We start from the raw sequence: 16,648 nt of genomic DNA, 5'->3' as shown, positions 1-16,648 counted from the left end.
ATGCATCAATAATCTTAACCTCCTCAATCCATTACATTTAGTGCTCTACCTACTCACTTTCAGTGAATCCATTTAATATTTTTTTTCCATTGTTTTGTTTATGAATACATGACTGGTAAGAACCAGTTAAGCCAACCCTAGAAAAATCTACAATACAATCATGTGGAAACCTAGATGCACCTTGACAGTGGTTTTCGACTAGAGCCGGGCCATGCAAGGTAGCAGAATAGGGAAAGTATGAATCCAATGATGACTCCTGCGATTGCTCCTTGGATCACTCCTGCGGGCATGGAGTGTTTCTTACCTTGCGGAGGGGCTGTAGGAGTAGTAGTAGTGGTACCAAACCCACAAGGGGGCAAGGGGAACCCACATAGGCCGGAATTATTTTCATATGTGGATGCTGGGAATGTGGTAAGCTGGCCAGACGAAGGAATTAATCCTGTGAGGTGGTTGTTTGAAACATCGAGATCACTGAGGAACGAAAGCCTACTTAAGGAACCTGGTAGATGACCTTGAAGATCATTATGAGATAGATCAAGAACTCCAACATCTGTAAGGCCTCCCAAGCTATCAGGGATGGTTCCTGTAAGTCTGTTGTGTCCCAAATTTAGGACCTGGAGATAATACATGAAACCCAGGTCATCTGGGATTGTTCCAGACAAGGAATTGTATGACAGATCCATGTAGATCATGCTTCCATTTCCTGCAAATGAGTCGAACGTCAAACCAGTGTAGATTCTAGTGGATGGGCAAGAATGAATCATTAGAAAATTCGCCAGCCTCTCTGTACGGATCCCTTGAAATTCAACTAGTCCTCCGGTACCTCTGCAGGCTGTACCTCCCTCATTCCTGATGAATACGAACTGCTTTCCAGAAATGAGGCCAGGCATAATCAGCCTAGCTTGGTTGGTAAGTTCCGGTGGTATGGACCCAGTTAGGCTATTTCTGTTCAAATCCAGCCATATGAGGCTCTGGCAGTTACCAAGCTCCCTCGGGACCTCTCCTGTGAGCGAATTGTTCCCCAGTTGGAGAATAGCAAGCTTCATGAGGTTCCCTACCCCAGTAGGTATCCTCCCAGTGAGGAGGTTGCTAGAGAGAGAAACCCAGATGAGATTAGTACACTTAGCCAGCGACAGAGGGATGGTCCCTGTGATGAGATTGTTGTTGAGAATCAGTGTCTTTAAGTTTCCACCATTCACACAGATGCCCTCTGGGATTTCCCCGCTGAGTGAGTTTGCCCACATGACCAAGTCTGAAAGATTGGGTAGCTCCCAAACTTCTGAGGGTATCGAACCACTAAGGTTGTTGAAGCTGAAATCGATCGTACTCAGTTGCTTGCAGTTCCCAAGCTCAGGAGGGACCGTTCCCGACAGAAAATTTCCGGGTAGGAGGATTGTATGTAGAGAAGAAAGAGAGGGACAGAACCCAGATGGGAATGAGATGCCACCAGTAAAGCCGTTGGAACTAAGATCGAGCAATTCAAGCTGAGAACAGTTCTTTATAGACAAAGGTAAGGGACCGGTTAAGTTATTGAAAGGAAGCAAAAGGTGCTTCAGAGATGGCAGAGTACTGACGACGATATTGACGAAATCACCCGAAAGCTCGTTGTTGCTGAGGTTGAGGATCTGTAGCGAAGAGCACGATACAAACGTCGGAGGGAAACCCCCAGAAAGTCTGTTCCCAGAGAGATCGAGCTCTAGGAGAGTCCCACAGGTCCGACCGAGTTCTGGCGGGATCTCACCTGAGAAGTAATTTTGGGCCAGCGATAGATACTGCAAATTCCTGAAGCTGCCCAGGGCCGAGGGAATCCCGTCCTGAAGTAGGTTATGGGAGAGGTCAAGTTTCTGAAGCAGCTGGCAGTTGCGCAAGCCGGCGGGAAGCCCATTGCCGGAAAGGACGTTGTGGGAGAAATCGAGCAAAGTGAGGTTGCCACAGCTGCCGAACTCGAGTACGGAGAATTCGCCAGATAAGTTGTTGTGGGAGAGGTCCAGGTGCTTCAGAGACGGTGGCGATTGAGCAAAAAAAGCCGCCGGAATGTTGCCGGATAGAAGATTGTATGAGAGGTCGAGGGTGGAGAGATTATTGCAAGATGAGATGCCAACACCCAAATCCCCAGGGAGCTTGTTGTCTGAGAAGTTAAGGAAACTCAAAGCCCCACAATTTAGGAGCGAGTAGTTCAAGAGCCGGCGATCAGAAATTCGATTGCGGGAGATGTCGAGCTCTCGGAGAGAAGCGCCAAAGGTGAAAGCCGCTCCAGGAATGGAATTGCGGGAGAGATTGAGAGAACTGAGATTGTTCCAGGACAACAGGAATTCTTCAGAGATGGGGTCCGAGAAGTTGTTGGAGGACAAGTCAAGGGTCTCCAAGTTGCAGCGCACCGAAGCAGCTCCGGCATCTGGGGATAGATCACCGGAGAAGAGATTCCCGCGTAAGATGAGATGTTGGAGATGCTGCAAACGCATGAGAGAGTCGAGACGAAGGTGTCCGGTGAGTCCAGCATTGGTGAGATCGATTGCGGAAACGTGTCCGTCGGGAGAGCAGCTGACACCCTTCCATGAACAAGGATTGGGAGAATTAGGTGTCCAATCCGTCAAGAATCCATTAGGATCAGCTTGGACAGAAAAGTTCTGGAAGGATATCAAGGCCGCGATCTCGTCGTCCTTGCCTTTCAGCTGCTGCTTCTGCTGTGGCTTTGAAAAATTTGAACAAGTAGAAGGGGAAGACAATCCTCTGGACATGAAGTGGGGAGAGGTCGTCGTGGACAGGAGGAGGAAGATAAGGCAATTCCATCTTAAAAAATAATAAATCATGACCTTTCCTTATCGTCTTCTTCGACTTCGCAGGAGTCAGGACACAGGTGAAGGAGTGAGGTTTAATTCCTCATCTCCACTACCTCCTTTTATTTTCAATGGTTTTCATATTTTAGATATTTTTCAAAATCTTTTGTAAATTATTTACAGAACGTGCAATGGAATGTGGATTTACATCCAATCATTAGTTACTACTTTCTATGATATTTCTTCTGGAAAAAACAGTGAATTTCTTGTTGAACAACATCTCGTGCATGGCCCCAATCGCCATGAATCTATTGCATAATTATAAAAAAATCAATTGTTGATACATCAAAAACCATTTTACTTAACTACAACGATAAAGAATCAAATATGTATACTTAACATCTATTAATAGTCCATTCAAAATTTTTATGTGATCATGTTCAATGTATATAAATATATATATATATATATATTTACACTTGTGTTTTAGAACCAATGTTACTGCTAATACAAAGTGTGACAACGATATAAGCAGAGTGCCCAATTTTGTCCTTAAAACAAAGTGCCCAATTTTGTCCTTCGTCGTGAATAATTTTAGTTTAGACCTATGCACAATTAAAATTCATTAATGTCATGCAATCATAAACATTAATAAACTTTTTATTAATTGATTTGATTGACACATGTCCAACACTATCTCCCGTCTGTTTTTTGCCCGCTAAAAACATTCATAAACATACACTGAAAGCAACATTAAACATCCAAACTTTAGGGAAATTATATGACAATAAAACCATACTGAAATGAGGTGTTTTGAATCTTAAATTCGTTCAAATACAACACGAGTATTGGCAATAAGAGAGAAGAGTGCCTCTTTTGTATTTCCTCTTGTTTATTCCAATATAATTGTACCCCATAATTGTGTGAATTAAAAAAAAAAAAAAAAGGCATATTTAAGTAAAGAGAAAAAACTCTGTCTAAGAGCGTATAGAAAAAACTGTCTTAGAGCGTGGCCTCTGACAACACTCCCATGTATCTCTCTCTCTCTCCTCCCCATGTGAAAAGACTTCCTTACCCCTTGGAGAGAGATAGACCACGAAGCGTGCTCTCAGGCAGAATCACTTCCCTTGAGTGAAATAGAACCTTACTAAGTGCAAATTCTAGGCAACTAGGGGGAAGAAGTGGGGAGGGCTTCTTATGTTTTATTTGAAGTTAAAATTTTGTGAGGGTGAATCAGAGGGAGGAGGAATGAGGGAATGCAACTTTGGCAAATTAGTAAACAAAAAGACCCAGTTTCTCTCCACATGTGGAGAAGAGTCTAAATTATCTACAGAGAGCGATGAGGTGCAGTAAGCATCCAACGGCTGAGAAGGCCCAACCATGCACCCAATTGTTGGATGCTCACTACTCCTCATCACATACGATTTTAAGTATTTTGGACCAAGAACAATAAGGGATAGAAATTACTGATAAAACCAAAGTCCAATTATGCCCCCTCATCACCATTGATGTAGATCCTGGTGAATAAAAAATTAATCCAATAAAAAAATCAAGTCACTATTTTAAAAAGTGACATTGGCAAGTTCTGCCATGCTTAAGCTTTAAATTGACCATCCACTTTTAAGAGATTTTACTGTGGCTAACAGGGGGAAAAAGATGCAAACTTTGTCTTATGGGGCCTTTGTGTCACGAGACTCACCAGCCGCGACCAGCTGTTTCTTAGACATTTTCTTTTCATTCTCCTGTTTTTTTCTTCATTTTTTTCCCCTCCTTTTGAAGACTTACTTTGGTAGACTCACCAGCCGCGACCAGCTGTTTCTTAGACATTTTCTTTTAATTCTCCTTTTTTTCTTCATTTTTTACCTCTCCTTTTGGAAGACTTACTTTTGGCAGCTGCGACCAGCTGTTCCTTAGACATTTTCTTTTCGTTCTTTTTTTTCTTCATTTTTTCCCCTCCTTTTGGAAGACTTACTTTTGGTGAGTCTTGGAAGACTTACTTTTGGCAACTTGTATGTCAACCAAATTCACTATTCCAAAAGTGAGGCTTTGGTGAGACAGGAAATCTCAGAGAGAGAGAGAGAGAGAGAGAACCAAGTCTACAGAATGGCTCCGACCACTTTGGTGAAATGACATTGGTAAAAAGAGAAATTGCATAAAGGACACTTTTAAGGGTGTTAATCAGTTTGATTTTGATTTAAACGATACAAATCGATTTGATTTGCATTTATTTGATTAAAATCATATTCACACAATTTTTCTAAACGGTTCCACTTTCTAAAACTGAACTGTTTCAGTTTTCACGGTTTCTAAATGGCATCGATTTTATGGTTTTAAATGGTTTTGATTTTAATTTATTCCATACGGTTTGTTAATTGGTTCACAATCGGTTTGTTAATTGGTTCACAATCAGTTTGTTATAACTTGCAACCATCTTTAAATTGAAGATCATGAGCTTATCCAAAAATAATTGACAACCACAAAGAAGAGATTCTATAATGACGATGGTATATCTTAATTTGATAATCTAATGCTATTTCTTTACATGGCCATTCTCAAACACAGAACTAATATCATACAACATCCGTTGCAATAAATCATACCAAAACAGGATGGACACTTAATTTAATTTTATACGTATTACTGCCCTTACTTTATTTAATTGTTATATGAACTAATCGGATCAATTTAAACGGTTTCAATTCAATTTGAAAACAACATGTTTCACATTTAAAATCGACCCAACCCGTTTAGTTAATCGGCTTGAAACTTGAAACCATAACCGCACCATTTACTAAACAGTTTTACGATTTCGGTGTAAACGGATTGATTCGATTTCGATAAACGGTTTTGATTACAAATTCACATTCTTAGGACACTTTCAGGCACCTACTCTGTTTGGCAAGCAAGGGTTGAGGGAGACTCCCTGCCTTTCTCAAAACACGTTCCTTCAAGAACTTATCAGACAAGAATTCATTGCAGCATCTAACCATTAATATTAAGAAAAAAAAAAAATCATCACAGCAATTGCTTCTTTTTCCTGATTATGAAAATTTTAATGAAAAAAAAAATTCTCGAAACCTTCTAAATATTAGACAACAGAAAAATGTCCCAACTCATGATGTTTGATCAAACTGTCAAAGAGAACCGAAAACCAGTAGGACACTCCATTTGCCATTCTCCATTCTAACCATCCGAATTTCCAGGCCGAGGAGTTCATACACTTTCAGTAATTTTCCTGGAACATATGTCCCAGATTCCTTGAGAGGGTTAATGCTTGCTGCGTAAATTACAATCAGCAACATTTCAGTATATGACTGCTGTACTGCACCAATTGCAGCAAACACACAGCATCAGCGCTTGCATAACAATCACTGGAGATGTAACAAGGCAGACAAGAAGTGTGTCAGAGGCCTTGGGATTTTTCCAACACAAGCTAAGGATGCATAAGAAACACTGGGCTTCTAGAATTGATTTACAACAGAACAGAAGATCTCCAAAAGCAATGAAATAATTAAAGCCATAACCACCTGTCAGAAGAGGGAATTCATGTTTCTGGAGTCTTCCTTTTCCGATCTGTTGAAGTAGTGTCTCCAAGGGCCTGACCGAAAACAGACCTACACCATGCCCAAAAACAGACACCTAGAATCAGGAGATACAGTACCTAAAGAAAATATTAAATGTAAACTGAAACTGCAGAAATGTCGTAATTACAGGGGTGGGGGAGGTGGGGCGGTCAGAAGGCCACACCATGCCTGTACTAGGAACACTTTCTATCATGTTTACCACTTTGCAGCCACATTAACAGTTTATTTCGCAGGCTGATCATTGGGTACGTTGGCATTTATATAGTCAATCATTATAAGCCTGTGGCTGGTTTGTAGTGGTGTGTCAGGTTGACAATCGGCACTTATTATAATTAGCTATAACTCGTCAATCTTTTTGCATGGATCCTCGCGTTTGTACTTGCTTGGAATCTCTATGTAGCTGGCCCCATTAAGTTGGAATAAGGTTTTGGATGTTGTGATAACCTATCTCATCAAATACAGCACACCACGTATGGTCTATTCCTTTTATTTTTTGATGGATCTTATTGACCTCATTTTCTAGGGCTTTCTCAAACTTCTTTCAATTTTCTACAACACATGGGAATATCAGATTGGTCTGAAATTTTGACCAGTTATAAAAAAAAATTGATGTGGACACTTGCCACCAAATTTAGACCCCAACTGAGGCTACCGGGCTTGGGAATGATAGAATGGATTACCAGGCATACCAGGCTTGGGACCCACATAATGAGACTTTCCAAAACAAATACTCTCCCTACTGATATTACCATGCATACTGCTTGGAAACCTAAAATATACTGGGACACAGTGATTAGGAGAAAGAATCTCATCAATTTTCTCCTGACCCAAGAATTCTTCTCCCAAAGCATGCGGTCATGTGAGCTTGGGAAGCTGGCGAGAAAGAGATTTTCCCTGCAGGATCTTTCCACCAGGTTCTCATGATAATACGGAATCCTCCTTACAAATTCATTCCACCAGCTAATATTGCCTCAATATGGTGGCTCATGCAGACCTCCATCCATCATACATTCTTTGGCATGTTGCTCCATGCCTGTGGATGGTTGATCCGGAGAGAGAGAAACCCCCAAATTTATCAATAGAAAAGCTTACCACAGTCTTTTGAGCAAGTGATGAATCAAGTTTCTAAGATGAATTTTGATCAGGCAGTGCTTAAAAAAATTAGGCAAGGCAGCTAGGAAGGCCATGGAAGGTGAGTCATCCTGGTGCAAATTAGAGCACCACATGTCAGTCTCTGTAAGAACACTTTCAACCATGCCCTCTTCCTTCTTCTCTCTTCAAGCAACGACACTTACGTACATATGTTGGGTGTGGATCTCAGATTGAATTGCCTCATGTGTAGCAGAGGACGAAGAGAGTGGAGACGCCAGAGGCGAAGGAAAGGACAATGGCGGTGCTGGCTAGGACCAAGAGCTCCCATGATGGAGAAAGTGGTGGACCTCAGAAGTTCTGCATTGATGATGGGAGAAGGAGAGAGAAGTGCATGGTGGAGACCAATTTCTGCTGCAAATGGATTTCAGTCATTGATGTTGGGTCGAATTAATAACAGGGAACACAAAAGCCCTTTTCATCACTAATATGGGCATTTCTTTGGACGTTCCAAACCCGGACATGTTCAAGAGAAAAAGAGAGTTGCAGAAGTAAGAGAATTGAAGGAGTGGAAGAGAGAGACAGAGAGAGTTGCAGGGCTAGGGAAAGAGAGCCGGAGAGGGTGAGTGCAGAAGAGAGAGAGAGAGAGAGTTGCCAGGGGTGGGGGAAGAGAGAGAGAGAGAGAGAGAGTATGCAGGGGTGGGGAAGATGAGTTGTTTTTTTTTTTTTTTTTTTTCATTTTTTTATTATTTTATTAATCGATTCTAAACCCCATCCAGAATTCAGGATTGTTTGGCCAGAATCGGATGATCCCAGCCAATTTTGTCCAATCCAGACGGAATCATCGGGGACCGATTCCAGCACCAGTTCCATTTCCTAAAATCTTGAGGATCAATTTTTGTAATTGTATGTACACTAGTAGTTGTCACTGATCTCCAAAGACTGATTTCACCATGAGGTGCTGACTGTTAAACCATATGGAATCAGACACAGCCAGTATTACGTGTACAATATTTGGGGTCAATCAAATCTCAACTTTGACCATCTCAAAAGCATTAAAGTAAGAAGACAAAGAAAACTGCAATATCAATCTAACTTAATACTACACAGTCATGCAATAATACTATAATGTATCATAACAGATGCATCATAACAGCCAAGAGGTGCATAGAAAGGCACAGGAGGATATATCTGTAACTGTGATTGCAGGGAAACGAATGCAGTATGCAACTGAATCAAATAGAATACCATAACATGCATGAACAAGGAAACATGTGCCATAAAGTGATTGATAAACTACTTTAGGACTAAGCCACTTAACCACATTTTATGGAAGCAGCGGTTCGGCTGTAAAAACCACTTAACCACATTTTATGGAAGCAGTGGTTCAGCTGTAACTTTGAGAGGTAACAAGGACTCACCCACAAGTCGAACATTTTTTGTGATGCTTGCAGAATATGGACAAGCACACTGAGCATATATAGCCCATGTCAATGGTCTTTTTATGACAAAAACACCTGGCACAAACCACAGTATTTATCAGATAAAATGTACTAGCTGAATGAAACATGGTTAAGAAAATCCAAAATAAAAATGGTATAGAAGAAAACATTCTAATAATAGATTCAAAAGCAACTATGCATAAAAAATTTTCTTGTCAAGGCAAGCACTTATTGGCCAAAACAGAGACTTAAATTATAGGAAAATAAAAATCAAGTTGGGACCATCAGCTTTTTCAAAACAATCTACTCACTGCGAACATATTATCCAACGGTGATTAAAATGATCCTGATCAAAATGAAAAATTTATGAACCATTAAATCATTAAACATCTTTGTAAATAAGACAAAGCCAATCTGATCTAGATCTTGTATGTTTGAAATCCCTGCAGCAGGCTAACTAATCTAGATGACAACCATGATTTCAGCTGTGATCTGTTCTATTCTTTCTCATATATTTTATTGTGCTTTACATCATTGTTACTTCTCATGATGTCATCAACTCACATTAATTTGGATCTGACCATCTACAATTCTGATAGATTTAATCTAAAAAAACAATTATTTCTTATAATCCTATCATTAATGTCTCAAAGTACTCAGTTTTTTTTTTTGCATGAATTTGGCTAGTCTTAAACCATATTCACTCCCTCGAAAACAACAGTAACACTAACCAAGATGAAAACAAGAAAAACTAGTGTAAATATTATTGACATAGTTGAGTCCAAGCCTTTGCCTCTTACTAGTATAAAGGCATGGGGTAATCCTATTCTTCTCAGAGAAGGATTTTTCTCATGGTCAGCCTCACACAATAAAATGCTGCTCACTTTCTTAGCAAGTAGTAAATCCAATTATTAAATTCCTTGGCAAGTTCATGAAAAACATATGCATAAAGGTTTTAAAAGCCATTGGCATTCATTGGGCCAGTTTGAACAGATTCATAGCTGGTCATGCAAAGCTTCAGATTTGTGCTTGAATTTCTTTAAAGATGTCACCTTTTGCTTTCATTCTGTGGATGTTTTACTAGTTTCAGATGTATTCTCGTTTATCCTTGCACAGTTTGAAGTAGACGATTCTCCTCGCTTTTATTAGCAAGTGAGTTATTAACCACCTAGAAAATGTGGATTTACAATGTTACACCCATGCCCAAAACCCCGGGCTAATTTCAACTTTTGGACATAGGTAATGCAACACATGTGACAACCACTAGTAACTTGTGGATTTGCTCGGCTCATTACATGGAAGGGCCACAAACCACTAAAGGAGTTAGGATAAGTACTTTGCCATTAAAGAGAATTGCCCGAACCCTAATAGCATAATGCACCACAAAGGGGGCCCACATAGTGGAAATACCTTGGAAGGGCCCCATTCAGCAAATGGGTTATGTCCCGCACAGTGGTGACCAGCTGATGGTCACTGGCTGATGACCATCCACCAGTGAACACCCTTCGGTGAAGGTACTAACCAGATTCAGGTTATTTGGCCGTGGGCCCGGGCCTTCGCACCCGTACACCTCAAACCACTCCCAATAGTTGGAACAACCTATTGGGGAATAGTTTAATTTATCGGGACACCCCAAGGTGGGCCCATTAGTGCCAAACTATTTTCAAAATTATTGACTTTTTCGACGCTTTCCCAAGCTTCATTTCTCTGTGACAAAATGTGTTTGGGATGAAACTTGCCAGATGACTGGAGGCTAACATGGAAAATAGGTCCAAAATTTTCACCACCAACTGAGCTACCATGTGGCAGAAAAACATGGCCCATAGGCATAGGCTATCAACAGCTGCATGGTGAAATCTCTCTTCCAAAAATATACCACTATCCTGTACTGAGAGAATTATTATTAGTTTATTAATATATATATATATATATATATATAAGCTTCAGCACTTAAAGCGATTGTGTTCAGAAACTTTATTTATGTTTCAGTTTTATTGCTATTGAGGGGGAGGGGAAGAAAAAAAATATGGATATGCAATATAAAAATTATAGAAGTTCAATGATAAGGAGTCACATCAGAAATAAAAAGGATAAAAAAGCAGGCAAACAAATATCCAAGAGAAGAGCCACTCACGAGGCACGAAAATCCACCCCTACAGGCTTTGGAAGTCGTAAGAAGCTTCGAGACAATAAATCAGTTGCAAATACCATCTGCATATCACAAAAAAACACAGATATTGGGGGAGGAGGGGGACGGGAGGGGGAGGGGGAGAAGTTTCGATTTTAACAATCCATAATAGAATTTCCTTATGGCGAGAGGCAAAATGACTTTATAAGATAAAGAGATCAAGAAATATATATATATATATATTTCCCTGTCAGCTGATGATATATAAGATTTTCTCACAGTCAAACTCCAGAACAAGCTAAAGAATCTCCAAAGCAATAGGGACTGCCCAAGGGGGATAGAGAAGGCGAAAGAGAGAGAAAAATAATTGCCACTTGCAACACCACCATCATATTGGTGATATGCTAGAAATTAGCTACCAAATTAAGCTACACTCCACCAACTAAATGTGTATTTTCATGTTTCAAAAAAAAAGTGACTATTTCTAGTCTCCATTTTGCAGATCAATGTTAGGAATCATGAGTCACTAACAGTCTCCAAAGGCATATGAACTTTTTGAATCAAAGAAGAAGCAGGCTCAGTTGTTGGATTATTGCACAACGTTGATTCAAAATCACATAATAAATCTCTTATGGAAATTCAACTGTCATTGATTAAATGAAGGAAGAATAAGAAACAAAAACAGTCACGATTTTAATTCAAAGCTTTCAAAAATTTCCAAAGTCATTACGGATGATGCATAAAAAGAACTTCTAACAGAAAATTTATAGCCAAAAAACCTCAAGAACCTACCGAAAGATACTGAAATAGCCCATCTGGTAGTTGAGGCTTCAGATACACACCCCCTGTTATGTAAGAAGCCTGTTGTTCAAATACCCATCAGAAGCTGTCAGTGAATTCCATATGAGAGAAGAGAGAAGAGAGAGAGAGAGCACCTGCTGCAGAAAGGCAGAATGCTGGGCTCCTATAACACATGAATCAATAGGAACCTGTGAACCAAGTGAGAGAATCAAAATTCTACAAAATTGCAATCTGCAATTAAACGTTCGTAGACATTAATGTTGCTGGTAAACGTCAACCAACTTGAAGAGATTTTGGGGCAAAAAAAATTCCGTGCTAAAGCCTCCTTCACCGCCTTGTAAATGACCCCTTTTTCAGAGTACCCAGATCTGCCACGTGGCAGATCGGATGGTGACTGTTAACACTAATGTGATAAATTACATGTTGTAGGATGGCTCTTCATCAGTTAATTTTCAAACAGATTGAACAATCTGTGCTGAGTCAGGTCCATCAATTCGAAGGTCATTGTGGATAAATTACTTTGCCATTCTATGGAGCTTTTTCCATTCAACTCATAACTTGACTGATCACCAAATATGCACTTAACGATACTTAAACATGAACAAACACGTTCATACTTTAAAGAACATCTCCAAAGTGCTAGGAGGATGAGAATTGTTAACACTAACATGATCTGCATTATACAGTGTCAGAACCATATGAGAATGATCAAGCTAACAAATTGCAGTCCCCAGGCCCAAGTCTTCAATTCTTAAAACAATGCCAAAGCATCAACTTTTAAGTAGTGTTGGCGAATGGTTTTAGATACTCAAGATTAGCCTAAAAGGAAAATAAACATAAGACACGCAGACTGAAATTCCAAAGTAACCAAGTTTTTGAGTTCTCATGCATACAATACCATGGATCGTTGGGCTGAGAAAATTGCATTCATTACTGCAACATATCTGCAAAAATATCCTTTCAGAGTAGCTCAATCGGTAATAGCAATATGATCTCAACAAAGAAATCATGAAAAACATACTGTTCAGGTCCATCTGGGGATCCCTGCAGGCACAAAATCTGTCTTTTGGATGTGAGTGAAAGGCCCAATAGATTCGATACAGGAAATTATTCATTGAAGTCATCTCACAAGAAAAAGGGGGGAGGGGGATTATCATATGGTATGCTTAAGAAACAAAAGTGGCATAAGAATGATTTAGAACATGCCATCCAATGCAAACTACTATTGATATTTCTGCAAACTTTCAGCAAACCATTATTATGGCATTAGTTGGAAATGAACCACGACCCAAGCCACAATTGCTTGGAATAAATTGATAAAAGTATTCATACAAATTAAAAGTTTGATAATGTTCAATATCCTAGCTATAAACAGGAAGCGATAACTTATTACTATATTGCAGTGGTGAATAATATAGAATTCATCACTTTTACCTTAAATTATGTACATGAATATAAGGCACCAGCAATGGTAACACATAGCATCACTGTAACTTATCTTTTCCATTGACAAGTCAGCACATTTATTACTGAATACAAAAGAAGCAGTTTCGTGATAAATAATACTGATACAATAAAAAATAACAATGATAAAAGACGTCAATAGTATGAAAATTTCAGCATGAGGAGTACAACATCAACAGGATTTAATTTCTCCTAGAATTGAAAATCGATGTGGCATCCATATTTACAATTTTTCCACAAGGAATAGCTAAAGGCCTTCAAAGATGTTGATATTATGAAATTGATAAAGTTGTTTGAAAAAACTCAGAAGGAGATCAAAATGTTAACAAATCTCTTAAGCAAAGTTAAAAAAAGTCATGAGAAAAGACAAATAAATGCAGGAAACCCAGATTTGAACTGCTCATTAGATAAACTAGAAGGCGAAAATGAAATACTCACTCTAGGCTGGGGATGGAGTGTTCCAGAACGAAACACCCTCTGTATATCTGTTCATCATAGGAGTCAAAACAAAAAACTTCAAGGAAGTTAATGTAACCCAAAATATCAAACAACAGTAATGATTAATCATCACTAAGGATACAGCAAAGAGCCAGGGACAATGATCCTGAGAAAAGAGAAGTCACAATCTCTTCTGGCGACTCATCTTTGCTCAACCGTTCATCTTCAATCACAAATTCCTCTAATTTTGACAGTAGTCTTGAGCAAAGCATGGGCATTCTCCCATTTTCCGAACTATCAGCTGTTGTTGGTGGCGAGGAAGATGAGTCGTAAATGTAGTCACAAGAATTGACTCCGGTGGCAATAACCACAACTTGGTTGAGTTGATTGAGGAGAAGAATGGAGTTCAGGAAAGAGAGGACCTGAAGAGAGAAGCAAAGATGAAGAACATGAGTTAGGCTTCTATAGAGGAGAATAGAAGGATTTTCTCTTTCTCAGTTCTCTGTAAGGGCAGTGAGTGGGCTTACATGATTGAGGAAACTTTGGAAAGGGAGAGAGGTGGTGGTGGTGTTTGCTCCAGTCCAAAGGAAAGGATTAGTGTCAAGTAAAAGCACGAGGAGGCTAACATCATCTGCAAAAATAAAATAAATTAAAATCAAAAGGTAGAATAAACTGGTGCATGTGCAGGAAGGGGCAGAAAATAAGAAGGGAAGGACTAAGAGAGCGACCTGAATATAACTTTGATGGAATAGATGCCATCAATGTGAAGAGTTGGTCAAAAGTTTGGAGAGCGTGAAGACTGAAGATAATTACTCGAAAGCATGGCTTTGTCCCATTTTTAAATGCTGCACAAGCAATATAGTGGTCAAATCCATCTCCACGATGTAAAAACCATAGATTTCTACAACTTCTGATCACAAGACAAGTTAATTTACACTGAGATTGCAAGAGCTTGCTGCCATAGAAAACTCAGTTCACACATCATAAGAATATCAAAAGGATCTCTATTGTCCATAGCTGATGGAAAGGCAGCACTAAGTAACAAAATTGGTTGTATACTAATACAGTGATTCATGATTGAACCAGTCAAGCTTCAGATCACAGGTGGCTTTTGACTACCCAATTCAGCAATTGATTACCCAACCTGCTGGACCACCTATTCCGCTAACCAACAAAGCCCAATTTCCTGTCAACTTGTAACTCAGGGCGGTCACTCCATGAAAAGTTGCGAGAAACCCCCCCTCAACAAGATCTTGTTCATTACTTTGTACTCCATATGATTCATATGAACCAGTGAACAACAATTGGAAAATAGAAAGAGACTTGCAGACACAGTCACACATACACACACAGGCAGCGAGAGAGAGAGGGCTTACCTGATTCCCGAAGACCTGAACTTCAATAAATCGGTTTCAAAACCTTGTTAGGTTTCTGAGGCAAGGAAATGGGAAAGAAAGAATCAGGATGAATCGCAGCAGTGATCGTAGTTTAATCGCATTGCCAATATAAACGCAACAGCAAAATTATGTCTTCGGCATTTTATCAAACAAGTTGTTGTCAAGGAATCAAAGCAATAATTGATGAGTTTAGAAAAAAAAAAAAGGATCGCTAAAAGAGATATAGAACAAGATAATAGGTAGATGCAGAGACCTCGCAGGTTAGATTCTATCGAATAAGAAAGAGAAGATGGTACCTTCGTTCTCAGAAAATGCTCAAAAGCTTAATCTGTCTCACACTATAAGAGGAAAGACGAAGCGAGACTCAGAGAGAATCAGGGAGAGATCAGGAGGAGGAGCTCTCCTCTGGAATTTAAATGATTCTGTGCGAAAGACGAAAGTGTTCGTCGCCGTTCAGTTTGGCTATCAGTGCTCCATTTTAATTCTACACACTCTCCTGCTAAAGTGCTAATATTTTTTGGTAATCGAATTACAGAAAGGGGCATAATGGGTATTAGAATTATTTTGTTCGAACAAAACAGTTGAGGAAATGAAATGATTTTATAAGAAGTTCACCACAAATTCAACAACAAAAATTGAATTTTTGGTTCTAGGTGTGATATCAAATTTAAAATCTCAGATTTATTTTTTCTGAAATAAAAAAATTTAACAGATTTTATCATGGTAAAATATCATTGAAAACAAAAAGAACGATTTTTTTTTTTTTTTTTTTTTTTTCTGACAAAAGGACTCTGCCTTTCCTATGGTTCCTATGCTGGCAAATAGGCTAATGGGAGGACACATAAAAACATGTTCAACACATGGTGGGGTGTTGCACGGCCTTTTTGCATCTACCTATATTTAGGCATTGGGAACACCAGAGTAGGGTTCTTTTTTCAATATATTTTTTTATATTCATAAATTTATTTTCTTTCATAACGATTTTAATAACATTCGAGCACACCAAATAGGTTTTGATTTGAAGATAACATTTTCAATATAATTAGAATGAGCGGTCTTGGACTTGGTAAAAAATTAGTTTTGTGCTCTACCTAATACAAGAAGTCTCATGTAAGAATATAACCCCATTAACTGGGGAAAAAAATTATGTTAGTGCTGCTCCTTCATTGTGTGTGACAATTCTATTACATCAGCAACAATCCCTCCCATATTAGTATTAGGGGAAATGAACATTCCCTACTTGCATGGCTCCAAGTCCAAAAGCCCCTATGCAAGCTCAACATTCTTTTCCCCTACATTGAGATATGTACTTGATTTTTTGTCTAAAATTTAACAAATAGGCAATGACGAGTAATGTAAACCATTTGTGAGGTATTCAATGGTTAGAATTGTCTTGTCATTTTTCCACTTTGAAAATTAGGTGTTCGGCCAAGGATTCCCTTTTCTAGTCAAGAGTTGGAAAGTCAATAATATAGTCAAAGAAAATACTTTATGAAGAAGTTTCCCTAGACCTTATGGTGAGGTTCAC

The 16,648-nt window shown here is 39.2% G+C and overlaps 2 protein-coding genes across 3 annotated transcripts; both read right to left on the bottom strand.

Moving 5' to 3' along the window:
* Nucleotides 1-63: 63 nt before the first annotated feature.
* Nucleotides 64-2,961, bottom strand: LOC122093514 (receptor-like protein kinase BRI1-like 3). Its single transcript, XM_042663860.1, has one exon. The coding sequence runs from the start codon at nt 2,808-2,810 to the stop codon at nt 171-173; it is 2,640 nt and encodes an 879-aa protein (XP_042519794.1). The 5' UTR covers nt 2,811-2,961; the 3' UTR covers nt 64-170.
* Nucleotides 2,962-5,738: 2,777 nt separating this feature from the next.
* Nucleotides 5,739-15,720, bottom strand: LOC122094161 (general transcription and DNA repair factor IIH subunit TFB4). 2 transcript variants are annotated; one of them, XM_042664861.1, is made up of 14 exons: nt 15,417-15,720; nt 15,100-15,154; nt 14,452-14,568; nt 14,251-14,354; nt 13,854-14,145; nt 13,724-13,770; nt 12,843-12,880; nt 12,720-12,765; nt 11,956-12,009; nt 11,813-11,881; nt 11,027-11,103; nt 8,872-8,967; nt 6,305-6,391; nt 5,739-6,148 (listed from the first exon to the last, which is right to left on the bottom strand). In XM_042664861.1, the coding sequence occupies exons 3-13, from the start codon at nt 14,480-14,482 to the stop codon at nt 6,322-6,324; spliced, it is 924 nt and encodes a 307-aa protein (XP_042520795.1). In that variant the 5' UTR covers nt 14,483-14,568; nt 15,100-15,154; nt 15,417-15,720; the 3' UTR covers nt 5,739-6,148; nt 6,305-6,321. The 2 variants fall into 2 exon arrangements, with proteins under 2 accessions (XP_042520795.1, XP_042520796.1); XM_042664862.1 differs by having other exon boundaries at nt 13,866-14,145; nt 15,417-15,715.
* Nucleotides 15,721-16,648: the final 928 nt, after the last annotated feature.

The sequence above is a fragment of the Macadamia integrifolia genome, chromosome 11, assembly GCF_013358625.1.
Source record: "Macadamia integrifolia cultivar HAES 741 chromosome 11, SCU_Mint_v3, whole genome shotgun sequence".
Taxonomy (NCBI): Eukaryota; Viridiplantae; Streptophyta; class Magnoliopsida; order Proteales; family Proteaceae; genus Macadamia; species Macadamia integrifolia.
Note: the sequence above shows the minus strand (reverse complement) of the source record. Positions and strands in the feature narration are given on the sequence as shown.